Here is a 14456-nt window from a genome sequence, read left to right as displayed (position 1 = left end):
GGTGGGCATTTACTTTGAGATGTTATCTCAGGTGTTTCCCTCTGACAGAGCTAAGGTGGGATTTTTCATCTCGTTACTCTCTGACACAGCTCTTGCCTGGGCTAATCCCTTGTGGGAGACTAATAAACATGTGATTTCAAATTACCCTGAATTTGTGGCCTCCTTTCGAAGGGTATTTTATGTTCCGGCTCGCTCCTCCTCTGCTGCTAAACGACTCATGTCCATTCAGCAAGGTACAAGATCTGTTGCTCAGTATGCTATTGAGTTCCGTATGCTTGCCGCAGAGGTAGTTTGGAACAATGAAGCCCTTGTTGCCGCCTTCTTTCATGGGCTCTCTGATGCGATTAAAGAAGAAGTTGCTGCCAGAGATTTACCCGTGGATCTTGAGGCATTGGTGTCTTTTTTTGTTTTTATCCTAATTGACATCAGACTCAGAGAGAGGCCCTCTTTCAAGGAGCGCTTGCGGAAGCCTCCTGTCCCGTTGTCTCCTACGTGTTCGTTCCCACCCATGCCTCCCTCTCCTCCCATGCCTCCTGGTCCCGAGTCACCAGGTACTGCTGAGCCGATGCAGTTGGGATTCATGCGTCTCTCCGCGGCGAAGAGGGCCTTTAGGAGGAGGGAGGGGCTATGCCTCTATTGTGGGTTACAGGGCCACCTTTTGAAGTCTTGTCCTACACGGCCGGGAAACGCTCACACCTAAGGTCCTGTCGGGGGCAGACCTTGGGTGGTTTATCCTCATCCCCGGAACCACTTAAGGAGAAACCTTTGGTCACATTTGTCCTTTCCTGGGTGGACTCCTCCATAGTCACTCAGGCTCTTGTCTACTCCGGTGCTGCAGGCTATTTCATTGACAGTGCTTTTGTATCAAAGCACTACATTCCTGTTTTGCCTCGGTCCGTTCCACTTGCTATTGAGGCCATTGATGGCTGGCCCCTTCAGCCCGCACTCGTTACTCACGAAACTGCTCCGTTGTCCATGGCTGTTGGGGCTCTCCATTTTGAAACCCTCCAGTTCCAGGTGATAAACTCTCCACATTTTCCGGTTGTTCTGGGTTATCCCTGGCTCCAAAAGCACAATCCCAGTCTCGACTTGTGCAGGTCCGAAATTTTGTCATGGTCCCTGCAATGTATTTCCACTTGTCTTCGGAAACCAGTTAAAGTCTTGTGCACTTCTTCGGTATCTCAATTGCCAGAGGAGAACCGAGAGTTACTAGACGTTTTTGACAAGGTGCGTGCCGGTACGCTGCCTCCTCACCGGTCTTACGATTGTGCCATAGACCTGCAACCAGGAGCCATTCCTCCTCGGGGCCTGGTGTACCCTCTGTCTGTTGCAGAGAATTGTGCTATGGAGGAGTATGTTGCTGATGCTCTGTCGCGGGGGATCATCCGCAAATCCTGCTCTCCTGCAGGGGCTGGCTTCTTCTTTGTGAAGAAAAAGGGTGGCGAGTTAAGACCATGTATGGATTATAGGGGTCTTAATCGTCTTACCATTAAGAATGCTTACCCTATTCCGCTCATTATGGAACTCTTTGACCACCTCAATAGAGCTACGGTCTTTACTAAACTTGATTTGAGAGGAGCGTACAATCTCGTTAGGATTAAGGAGGGCCACGAATGGAAAACAGCATTTAACACCAGGAGCAGGCATTATGAGTATCTTGTAATGCCCTTTGGCCTATGTAATGCTCCTGCTGTTTTTCAGGAATTTATTAATGATGTCCTACGAGATATGTGTGTTGTGGTGTACCTAGACGACATCCTCATACACTCACCCACACTTGAGGCTCATCGTTCTGATGTTACACAGGTTCTTCAGAGACTATGTGAGAACGGCATGTTTTGTCAACTCGAGAAATGTGAGTTCCATCAGACTCAAGTAACCTTCCTAGGTTATGTTATCTCCATTGCAGGGTTCCAGTTGGTCTTCGGTCTATTCAACGTTTTTTGGGGTTTGCCAATTACTATAGAAAGTTTATTAAAAAAATTTCTTCCTTGGTCAACCCTATCACAGACATGACCCGTAAAGAGAATGATCCACTCCATTTGTCACCTACTGCCATTAAGGCCTTTGATAGTTTTAAGACTGCCTTTGCTGCCGCTCCAGTTCTGGCTCATCCTAACCCTGTCCTGCCTTTCGTTCTTGAGGTCGATGCGTCTGAGACTGGAGTAGGTGCCCTCTTGTCTCAACGTCCTACGCCTGACGGTTCCTTGCATCCGTGTGGTTTCTTCTCTAAGAAATTGTCTCCAGCGGAGTGCAATTATGAAATTGGCGACAGGGAATTACTGGCCATAATTTTGGCACTCAAGGAATGGAGGCATCTTCTCGAGGGTACTAGCGTGCCAGTGCTCATTCTTACTGACCACAAGAATTTAATTTATCTATCTGAAGCAAAATGTTTGTCGCCCCGACAAGCCAGATGGGCGCTATTTTTGTCTTGGTTTAATTATGTGGTCTCCTACCTGCCTGGTAGTAAGAATGTTAGGGCTGATGTCCTCTCTCAACAATGTTCGCCTCTGTCCAAAGAGGAGTCTGTACCTACTCCTGTTATACCTCCTGACCATATTTTGGCTACCATACGTAATAATTTGACTTCTCCCTTGGGGGAGGAGATCCTGGCTGCACAAACCAATGCACCTCCTGAGAAACCTAGTGGTAAGTGTTTTGTTCCTGAGAATCTTCTAACTAAACTTTTGCACACTTACCACTATCCTAAAGCCGCAGGTCACCCAGGCAAGAACCAAATGATTTGGTCTGTCACTCGACAATTCTGGTGGCCAGGTCTTCGTTCTGATGTTGCTGCGTATGTTGCCTCCTGCTCAGTTTGTGCACAGGATAAGACTCCTCGACGTCTTCCTGTGGGTCTACTTCAACCTATTGCTAATGGTGAGCGTCCTTGGACACATCTTTCCATGGACCTCATTGTCGAGCTCCCTGTTTCCAATCCTTATGGTGGTGGACCGTTTTTCTAAAATGTCACATTGCATTCCCTTGATGAAGCTGCCTACCGCTCAGGAGCTTGCTTCAATTTTTGCCCGGGAGGTCTTCCGTTTATATGGGTTACCCAAGGAGATAGTGTCGGACCGGGGTAGCCAGTTTGTCTCCAGATTTTGGCATTCCTTTTGTGCTCAAATGGGGATCCAGCTTTCCTTCTCCTCGGCATATCACCCTCAATCCAATGGGGCTGTGGAACGGTCTAATCAAGCTCTGGAACAGTTCCTCCGTTGCTATGTCTCAGATCACCACAATAATTGGTCTGAACTTTAGGTTCCCTCCTCTGATGTTCATGCTCCCGCCCTCCTCCGTACCTTCCATGCTTGTTTCCCCAATAAGCCTTTTGTCCTCCCGCGGGGGAGAGGTCGTTGAGGGGAGGGTACTGTCAGGGTTTTTTTCCTGTTTTGTTTGCCATGTGCAGCTGGCAGCCATTTTACTCACCTCTCTTCCTGACTATGGTGCATTGTGGAGGATGCTGCTCATTTCCTGCACTTCCTTTTATGGCCAGACTGGTGTGCATCATCCGTGTGAGGCAGGATGCAGTCTCAGAATTGTGATGTCATCACTTATTATTTAAAGGGCCTCTGTTCAGTATGCTTTGCGTTGTCTCAGACCTGTTTGCAAGAGTTCCTGTGTATTACCTGGCTGCCTGACGTTCTTCCTGGTTCCTGATCCCTGGCTTGTTCCTGACTCTGCTGTTTTCCTTGTTCCTGATTCCGTCTCGTCTGACTATTCGCTTTGGCTCCTGACTTAGCTCGTTTGACTACCAGCTCTGGTTTTGACTCCTGGCTTGTTATTTGACTTGTGGACTTTATTATTTTTTGCTATTAATAAAGGTGTGATTATTTTTGAACTTCTCGTCTCAGTCTGATTCATGGCACCCTGACAATTGCCCTTCCGTTTGGTCTAGCTAAAGACATTTTTCGAAGAGTGTACCATTCTGTCTTCTTTGATCCCATGGATGGCAGATAATCTAGAGAGAGTTCTCTTGTATCAAGTACCAGGGCAGAATTCTCGTGTACTATAATAGTCTCCATAGACATGAGAATATTTCTAACAGACCAGTGATGTTGCAAGCTAGTTTCAACATGTTTTGCCCTCCAAATCTCCTTAAGGCCATCTGTGGCTCTGTGTATGGAAGTGATTGGTCTCATGGTGTCCAGCTTGGAGATCATTTCCTTTGCCAGGTTTTACCTCAGACTGTTGCAACTGCTCATGCTGAACTAGATCATTTGGATCTGTCTCAACAGATTTCTCTGGACAACCAATCGGGAGAATCGCTCTCTTGGTGGTTTTGTCCGGATCACTTGTCACTATGTCTGTCTCAAGACCATCCTGGGTGATTGTGACTACCGTTGCATGTCTGTCAGGATGGGGAGCTGTTTGGGGTGCCAGGAAGGCACAGGACCTCTGGTCTCAGGAGGTAAAACTCCCTCCTGATCTCATTTTTAATCTTTGGGCAATATACAATGCTCTGAAGGCTTGGCCTCTGCTGGGTTCGTCCCAGTTCATCAGATCCCAATCAAGCAATATATCCTCGGTGACTTACATCAACCATCAGGGGGAACGAGAAGCTCCCTAGTGTTGGGGGGGAAGTATCTCAGATTCTGGTGTGGTGGGGACCTGCATTTTTTCGCTGTCCGCGATCCACATTCTGGGTGTGGACAACTGGGAAGCGGATTTCCTCAGCAGAAAATTTGCAAAAGGAAGATCTTATGACGTCTCAATACCGAGCTACCCAGATAGTGGTCGAGGTACAGGAATCCTCAGGAGAAGCTAACAGATGCATTAGTGGTGCCTTGGAGGTTCAATCTGATTTATCCTTTCTGACCGTTACCACTACTTCCTAGTGTAGTGGCTTGAGTCAGGCAGGCGTCAGTAATACTGACCGCCCGTTCTTGGCCGTGAAGGATATGGTTCGCGGATCTAGTGGGGATCTCATAATTTCCTCCGTGGAAGTTACCTTGTCGCATGGATCTGCTGACCAAGGTCTCTTTGTTCATCAATGTCTAGATTCTCTGAGGCTTACTGTGTGGAGATTGAACACTTAGTCCTAGCCAAAAGAGGGTTTTCTGAGAGAGTTATTTTTACTCTCATTCAAGCTCGTAAGCTGGTTGCTCGTCGCATCTATCATAAGATGTGGAGGACCTACTTATTCTGTTCTCCAGGATGAACTGGAGAAGGGCTTTTCTGCATGGTCCCCTGAAGGGACAGTTTTTGGCCCTGTCTGTGTTACTGCACAAGAGGTTTGCAGAGCTTCCAGATGTGCAGCCATTTGAAGGTTCCTTTTCTACTGGCTATTGCTTCTGCGCGCAGAGTATCTGTGATTGCTGCCTTGCAATGCATCCCTCTTATCTGGCTTTTCATGCCGATAAGGCTGTTCTATGAACCAAGTTAGGTTTCTTCCTAAGGCTGTGTCATTTCGCAACATCAATCAAGAGATTGTGGTTCCTTTCTTATGTCCTAATCCTTCTTCATCAAAGGAAAGTTTACAACGTATTTCTGGATGTAGTTTGTGCCTTGAAGTTCTATCTTCGGGCCACGAAGGAATTTAGACAAACCTCTTTGTCTGTTTGTTCTCTTTTCCAGGAAGCGTAGGGGTCGGAGGGCCTCTTCGACTTCCTTATCTTTTTGTCACTCGCTTAGCATAGAAACGGCGGGACATAATTATGGCTCATTCTACGAGAGCAGTGGTTTCCTCTTGGACCTTTAAAAATGAGGCCTCTATGGATTAGATTTGTAAGGCGGATATCTGGTTCCCCTTACATACTTTTTCCAAAATTTTACGTTTGATGTTTTTGCTTCTGCTGAAGCAGCCTTCGGGAGAAAGGTTTTACAGGCTGTGGTACCCTCAGATTATGGTCCGCCTCTCTTTTTTTTCCCTTTCGTTAGCATTCCGTGTACTATAGAGCTTGGGTATATGCTTTCACAAGTAAGGAATGCAGCTGTGGACTCTTTCCATATTAAGAATTAAATTATCAGGTAAACATAATTTATGTTATTTGTTTCAAGTCTTCTCCGCACTGAGCTGCTCAGGCAGCTCACGGCAGAACGCTGTTTTGCTAAGAGTTGATGTTTCCACCTCTTTGCAAATAGCTGCGAGGGAAATCCGGCGCCAAGCTCGCGCACGCAAAAGCACAAGTTAGTTTATGCGCGGTATTTGGGTTAATGCGCGCACAAAATAGGTTGTTTCACAACTTGTAATACCTGCACAACCCCAAATGTGCAAAAACCTTAAGGCGCGCAATGTTTTCGTAATTGCGAAAAAACATAATTGCCACACTACTTGTAATCTAGTCCTAAGATTGTAGTGTAAACAGTTAATGATGTGTACTAAGCAAAATTGCAATATACTGTCATGATTTATTTCTCCTAATCTCATATAATTTAAGTCTGAAAATTGTGTTATTTCCAGTTATGAAATTTAGAAGTGCACACGGCAGGCTTCACAAGCCTAACCCTGCTGCATATCTGCCCCTCGCTGACCCTGGTGTTTACTGTCCCTTTAAACTAAAAAAGTAAAAGAATAGATAGAGGAATGGCACCACATTGAGCATTTGGTGCTATTGTCTGTCTGGAAATACATAAACTGTTTTATGGTAAAGTTATAAAAACCAGATCATGTGATATAAAACTTAATTGGCTTTATTTGTACAGACGCTGATATATTGAAAGTTGTGATAACAGAAGATCTGTTTGCGTGGCGTCAGGTGGAAGCCCCGGATGAGGAAACCAGTGACAGTATCAGCCCAGGTGAGTGTGCATGTGTGGTGTGTGTGTCTGAGGGTTATGCTTTACAGATGAGTGTGCACGAGTGGTGTGTCTTTGGTAAGCACGTTACAGGTGAGGGTTCACGTGTGGTGTGTCTGAGGGTTATGCGCTACAGATGAGTGTGCACCAGTGTGGATTTGATTTAACCCCTTAACGACCAATAACATACAGGGTACGTCCTACAAAAAATGGTTGTTAACGATCAAGGACGTACCCTGTACGTCATTAGTGTTTTCAACCGGTGGAAGCTATCCGGATTGCTTCCAGCTGCTTTCATGTTATTGCAGTGATGCCTCGATATTGATGCATCCTGCAATAACATTTTTTAGCCTTCCGATGCAGAGAGAGCCACTCTGTGGCCCTCTCTGCATCGGACATCGATGGTCACGATCGTTGGTGGGTGGGAGCCATTGCAGGGAGGCGGCCATCGATGGGGGAAGTGTGTCGGAGGGGGGTGAGCATGAGCACGGGAGCGGGTGGGGACGCTACACTATGGCACAATTTTATTTTGCTTAGGATAAGGTGGAAGAGAGAAGGGGGTGGGTGGTTGGTTATTGAGGGGGGGCAGCTGCACTACAGAAAAATATTTTTTAAAAAAACCCAACATATTTTATGGCAAACCCAAGATGACGCACAATAAGGTAGAGGGGGAGGGTTAGAGAGCTGTTTGGGGGGGATCAGGGAGGTTGGGGGCTTATTATTTCTCTTATCTAATTTAGTTTTTTTTCTCTCTGTATAAATTGTTGAAAAGCATATATAGGTAGGCTTAGAAGCAATGCACTACTGTGAGCTAGCTACTTGTCACTGTCTCACCCAATGTGTTCTGCTACGAGCCAGTAGAGCATTGCTCTTCTTTAACAAAGGATACCAAGAGAATGAAGCAACACTGATAATGGAAGTACATCTGAAAATTGTATGCTCTATCTGCAACCCCAAAGTTTTTTTTCATGATTATGTGCATTTAAAGGGACAGACTAGTCCAAATTAAACTTTCATGATTCAGATAGGGCATGCAATTTTAAACAACTTTCCAATTCACTTTTATCATCAAATTTGATTTGTTCTATTGGTATTCTTTGTTGAAAGCTAAACCTAGGTAGGCTCATATGCTAATTTCTAAGCCCTTGAAGGCCGCCCCTTATTTCAGTGCATTTGGCAGTTTTTCACAGCTAGCGGGTGTTAGTTCATGTGTGCCATACAGATAACATTGTGACCACGCCCATGGAGTTACAAATGAGAGGGCACTGATTGGCTAAATGCATGCCTGTCAAAAGAACTGAAATAAGGGGGCAGTCTGCAAAGCCTTAGATACAAAGTAATCACAGAGGTAAAATGTATATTAATATAACTGTGTTGGTTATGCAAAACAGGGGAATGAGTAATAACTATCTTTTTAAACAATAACAATTCTGGAGTAGACTGTCCCTTTAAGGTCTATTTCTCAACTCTGTATGTTTATTTTATAAAATGGTTTTGAAAATCATTGATTTTTGTCCACCCTGGTGTGCACGCAAATGGTCTCTTATCTTCTCTTTCAGCTAAAAGATGTAAGATAAGTAAATGTTAAGAGGGAAAAGTACCATAGTGAGTGTATTTGGTGCTATTGTTTGTTTGGGAAATACACAAACTGTTTTATGGTAAAGTTATAAAAACTAGATCATGTGATATAAAAACAGAATCTGCTTTATTTGTACAGATGAAGATAACGCTGATATAGTGAAAGTTGAGATAACAGAAGATCTGTATACGTGTGATCAGGTGAAGACTGAGGAAAATAAAGTTACAGTAAATACGGCTACAGGTGATTATATTTAGGTTTTGAGCATATTTTTCTATATGCATCAGTCACTGCTCTGAAAAATACCTGCATACAAAGCTGAGTGCACAAAACACAAGTTAGGTGATAGGGAGCTCAGTATAAACTTTATCAGCTAAACAGCCATGACAAAGCCAGTGATAAAACTAGCCCTGATAAGCATAATTATATAAGAAATGTATAAACTCATGAACTTCAATGTTACTTATAGTTTATCTCATGCTGCTAACCAATTACACAGAACAATGATATTTCACAGAAATCTAAAACACTGAAGCACAGGCCCCTGATACTTGTGGGGGTGCAGTGGTCTAACAACTCATTTACCTGAGACACCAAATCCAGTAAAGTTAGTGTGGGCTCGATTTATCAAGCACTTCGCCTTGCTGTGACTGTAGGTTCTCACAAGAGCAAAATAGCGCTTGTGTACAATGCTGCATTCCACCAGCGGATCTCTGCCCGCAAAAGGCGAGCTGGGGCGCATATGTACGCCCCTGTTCACCATGACTTGATAAATCGAGCCCGGTATGTGATGTAAATTACTACACCAGGTGGCCGAACCACCGCTCACAAGCTGCTTTCAGCTCTTTGAAACAAGTTGATTGAGCTCCTTTTTGCATAACAATTAATATAAAAGGTAAATAAAAAAGATTAAGAAGTATTTACCGGGTATCAGTAATTGTACAATTTGGTACTGACAGTGTTTGTTTTAGTGGCATAGCTTGTGATCACATGATAGCTGTGTATGTGGCTGTATACTTTCATTATTTATTTTGTCCCCTTTTCTTGTAATTCCATTCTGAAATTGTGAGCTTTTCATTTCCTTTTAGAAATGGAATTGCAGAACACGTTTATATTCCACGCAGCTATTGGCTGCACACTCTATTTATAACTGTCTCTAATTGGCCACAGCAGAGAAGGTAACCTAAGTTACAACATGGCAGCTCCCATTATTTTATATACACTAAAACTTTACACTTATTTTCTCAATATTTAAACAGCTAATTAAACTTTAAAAAATACATCTACAGGTTATTCTCAGACTATTCTTTTCTCTGAATGCATCATTCTATCTAGCATTTATTAAGTGTTGAACAGCAGCTTCACTATTGAGGTGTATCTCCTAGATCAGTGCTGATGTTGCAGAAAAAATGAATAATGATTTAAAGAGATATGAAACCAACATTTTTTCTTTCATGATTCAGATAGAGCATGCAATTTTTAAAACCTTTTTAATTTACTTATCAAATTAGACCACTGGAAGAAAACAAAGTTATATTACAAGGTAATAAGTCTTGATCATTTCCTAAACAGATTCACCTTTCTTGTAATTTTTTTCTATGGTTGATGTTGATGCAATCAATGATGGTTGTCCAATTCCTGAAACCTTAGTTACAGAATCATCTGCTGTGGAAGCTAGAACTAGAACTAGCTAGAACTAGAACTAACAGAATTAGGGTCCAGAGATGATTTATAAATCTCAGTCTAAAATTAAGCTCTAGAAGCAAGTTCCAGAAATATCATATCCTAAACTGAAGAAAAATCAGTGTGCGACTCATCTCACTTATCGGCTATGATCGCTGTATTCTGTAATAAAGACTGTGAAGTCAAAGCATTGTGCAATCCTTATAAATCAACAGCCTTGACAACATTTCTGCCAGATTTTTATCGACTCACAACTAAAATAAAAACTTAGACGACCTCTACTAGCAGTAAATAGCAGGTAAATATCTTTAATTTTGGGCCAGTTTAAGATTGGAGTGGTAGTTTGTGCTCACGTTCAAGCTCTAAAACTGCTAGAAGTACGTTTTTTTGCGCTCAGAGATTCGCGCTCAGAGTATGAGTTTAAAGTAACAAGTTTGTGCTCTCACGTTCACAAAGTCGCGGTATCAAATAGACTTTTAGAAGTAAGTCACAAATGGAAAATCGTATTCATCCATAGACTTCAATGGAGCCAAAAAAGTTGAACACCCCCTCCCCCACAAGTTGGGCAAACACAATTGTGGCAACATAAAAAGATAATATTGCAACTTTCATAACCCAATGTTCCGCACATAGCAGAATATAACACTTAAGTACCAAAGGTACTAAAATCAAAAGGGGGCGCCAAAACGTGTATTATAATATCCCATATGGGATAAAATGACTAATAGAACCAAGGTGAAAAAACAAACAAAAATATAACGTATATAAGTCCATGTGAAAACAATATAAAGTGAATAAACATAAGTCCATAAAATACAATATGAAAGTGAATCAAAATAAGTCTGTATACAAAATATAGCTGCTCTCCCCCAAAGTGGCCCAATTCAGCATGGTCAGATCGAGGCGATATCTAAAAGACAAAAAGAGAGGCATTTCCTTGTGTGTACCAATAGTGTGAGATTGTTGACCCCAAATACAAGCTTCCCAGTCTCAGGGTACTCACAATGACTGCCGCACCCAATTGTGCTGTTAGGGGCGAACTGAGAACTTTCAGCGCCTCAGCTCGATGTACACCGGTGACCGGAACACTCTAAAAATATATCCTCCTCAGTAACTTTATCTGTCGTTAACACGGGAAAGAGAATCCAATATCCTTCTCAAAGTGCATCTTGGGAGGATATGAACCTAAATGAGTGTTGCAAAAAATACTCACTGAGTGATAAAAAGCACACAAAATGTAATAAAACTGTTGCTTTTTACTCATTTGTATTACAGTTTTATTAAACAATCTCACACTATTGGTACACACAAGGAAGTGTCTCTCTTGTCTTTTAGATATCGTCTAAACATAGCAGACGATATCTAAAAGACAAGGAAAAACAAAATGTGGCGTCAGCACTATGGGCTCGATTTATCAAAGCCCTATGGCTGCAAGTTCTCACATGAACTTGCCCGCCATAATTTAACAAGCAGCGGTCACCAGACCGCCGCTTCCCTAACCTCTTCGCCACCTCTAAGGTGGCGAAATTCAATCTCTGCGGTCTAGTCCGACCGAGGAGATTGACAGCTCCTGCTGCGCGCGTGATTGGCTAGGTGCGGGCAGGGGGCAAAATTGCGTTTGTGTGCAATGGTGATTACCTGCAGGTAAATTCGTCCCGCTACAGGCGAGCTGAAGCGTACAGGGGCGCGTATACGCGACCCTCAGGCGTACGTGCACTTCTGATACTAATAATGAACTGCTACATTATATACTAGTGTTGGACCTATTGCTACCTTTATATATATATATATATATATATATATATATATATATATAAAACTTTTAAAGACCTGTTAAGCCCTCCCACTACAGTCTTCCAATCGGAAAACAGCGTGTGCAAAAGGTTACAACAGAGCATGTGCAAAATAAAATAAACAAATAGCGTATAAGCTGAATATCCATAGTGTACATATAAAATATCCATATAAGCCCAGTTAGTAATTGGACATACACCACACCATACACCACACAGATTGTCAAAACTTTAAGCCGTGCTTGCCTCAATCCTATTGGTCATTCTAACCACTCCTCATAGTCCACTGTTAGGCAGACCTGACACACACACCGCTAAGCTGTAAGAAACCATGAGCCTTGCGTGAACACAGTCAGATAGCCACTCAAAGTTCCAGGTGGATACTGAACTATGAATCTATCAGACAACCAAATAATAAGGACAAAACCTAATCTGTAGACAGATCTATGTTACAGTTCAATGCCGATCAGGAGACCGGAATCCCGCCCCTATGCATCACCATAGTGATCATCATAGTGATGAGCACAGCATTCTGATAGACAGACCACACACCCCTAGGATGCCAAAACAAACTAACTAGCGTGTTCACCATCAATCCGCTACTCGTCATACCAAACAAGTGATGGACAATAAGTCAAGATAACATTCAAATATATGAATGGATCTGTGTTGTGGTATAATGCCGGACACACGCCCCAATATATCACCATCTTGATAAGTGTAGAGTAAAAACATAAGTACCTACTACTGCATTTCCCTATTGTAGGGGGTCCCAATTGAACGGATCTGCATCCCACCCATGAGCCGATAATGGCTGTGCACAAGAATTGGAGTTACGTCCCTTGGCGTCAATGGTCACCATAGTACTGAAAAACAAAAGCAGCAGTAGACTATCAAACAAATACCTGACATTGCAGATAACTGCAGCAGTGACTAGTGTATGATAAGTAACCTAACAGGGACTCTATCATTAAGCACAGACAATGTATAAAGGACATATTTAACAAATTCTAACTCGATCAATCACAGTCTAACCTAAACACAATGCGTAAAATACATGGTGCACATCCATACCGGTATGTCCTATCCAGAAACATAACACACTAAAGAGCAGGTTTCAAAATCGGAGCACAGTGTGGGAAAAAAAAACACCCTTATTGATGAAATATATAACCTAAAAGGTTCAAAAACTACAATAAAACCAAAAAGTCTCAAAACAATGCATGCATCCAAAACTCAATTCCAACATGCAGCTCAAAGGAAAAAAAAGTCTAAGACAGGGCTGAAAAAGTGAAAAAAATATTAAATTAAGTAAGGGTGAAAAGTTAAAAACAAATCATTATACATAAAAATAGTAAAAACAAGAAAAGAGAGACTGTCACACAACAGACAATATTCATAGAGACATGAAAACAAACATTACCAGCAACATATTTGGGACTAAAAGCAAATTGACACATATGCATATGTGGATACAGTGTTGCACAATCAGATAGCTGGTAATAATGAATCAGAGCTCTCATCAAAGAAATCAAAAAATGAAACAGAACTCTCATTAAAAAACAGCCTATAGATCAGGACTCCCATTCATGTGTGCGTATTCAAGCTTAGACTACATCTTGCTCTGTTAGCATGTATCATGGACCCTCATGAGTATGAACAGTAATGATGTTTGTCTTATAAGAAGCATTGCCACCTTGTGTTGATATTCAACCCTTTAGGTGACTATACCCATAAGAGTGTATATAGGGGGATGCTGACTCCTGATGAGAGGAGGAACTTCAGACCAAGAAGAGGCAGACACTATAGCAAAAAAGCTTTAAATACAGTGGATTCCAGCTCTCGTGAGAGCTCTGAGCCTGAGGTGTACACAGAGACTGACAACTCCAATTCAGAATTTTGTGGTATCACTAATCGCTCAAGGGGCAAAAAAGTAAACCAACAGTGGAATAGTCAGTCTGCAAATCCAGCTTCACTACCGCCAGTAACATCACATCGTACAGCTTTGCCTTTTTTAGGCATAGGCCGATGCTGCACGCTCGGAGGTGGGGGGCACTGAGCGCCGCCCCCCATTACAAAGAAGGTAGATGACATTGTATTCAACATCAGCTTGAGGGAGCTTACACCTCCAGAAGTATCACTCTTAAACAAAGGACTGTCCTTTGTACCATCAACTAGCATGAACTCTTTTAACACATACATTGGTGTTCAAAGATTTGGGATGAATTTGAAACTCAGAGTTTTTTCAAGTGAAAACCACTGATCCTTCTCCTTTTAGAATTTAAGGCACCTTCAGCCCAAACACTAAGAATCCCTCGATATCTATTTTAACCAATTTCTTGACACAATAGATATTCAAGAAGAAAAAGATCCATTGGAATGATAACCTTTCCAAACAAGAGAGACAGGCTATTAATTCCCTGAGCAACGACAAGTCCATAGTGATCAGACCTGTGGACAAAGGTGGTGTGGTGGTCATCATAAACATGTGCGACTATAGAGAGGAAATGTTACGTCAACTCACTGATGTACAGACCTACCACATACTTTCCAGAGACCTTACTTTTGGTGTTCAAAGAAAAAATTGATCGCAAGTTGACAGCATGGTGGGAATTATAGTTGATGACAGACCATGAGCTCAAGTTTTTGAAGCAAGATCA

General features: G+C 42.5%; 1 protein-coding gene across 5 annotated transcripts in view; it reads left to right on the top strand.

Annotated features, from left to right (window-relative positions):
- The window catches only part of LOC128657005 (gastrula zinc finger protein XlCGF17.1), a 136793-nt gene that overhangs the window by 42737 nt on the left and 79600 nt on the right, over positions 1-14456 (top strand). For all 5 annotated transcript variants that reach the window (XM_053711225.1, XM_053711226.1, XM_053711227.1 and 2 more), the window contains 2 exons: positions 6649-6744; positions 8459-8563. In XM_053711225.1, the coding sequence (XP_053567200.1) occupies positions 6649-6744; positions 8459-8563 (201 nt within the window). The remainder of the gene's footprint in view (positions 1-6648; positions 6745-8458; positions 8564-14456) is intronic.

This window comes from Bombina bombina, chromosome 4 (assembly GCF_027579735.1).
Source record: "Bombina bombina isolate aBomBom1 chromosome 4, aBomBom1.pri, whole genome shotgun sequence".
In the NCBI taxonomy this organism is placed as follows: Eukaryota; Metazoa; Chordata; class Amphibia; order Anura; family Bombinatoridae; genus Bombina; species Bombina bombina.
Note: the sequence above shows the minus strand (reverse complement) of the source record. Positions and strands in the feature narration are given on the sequence as shown.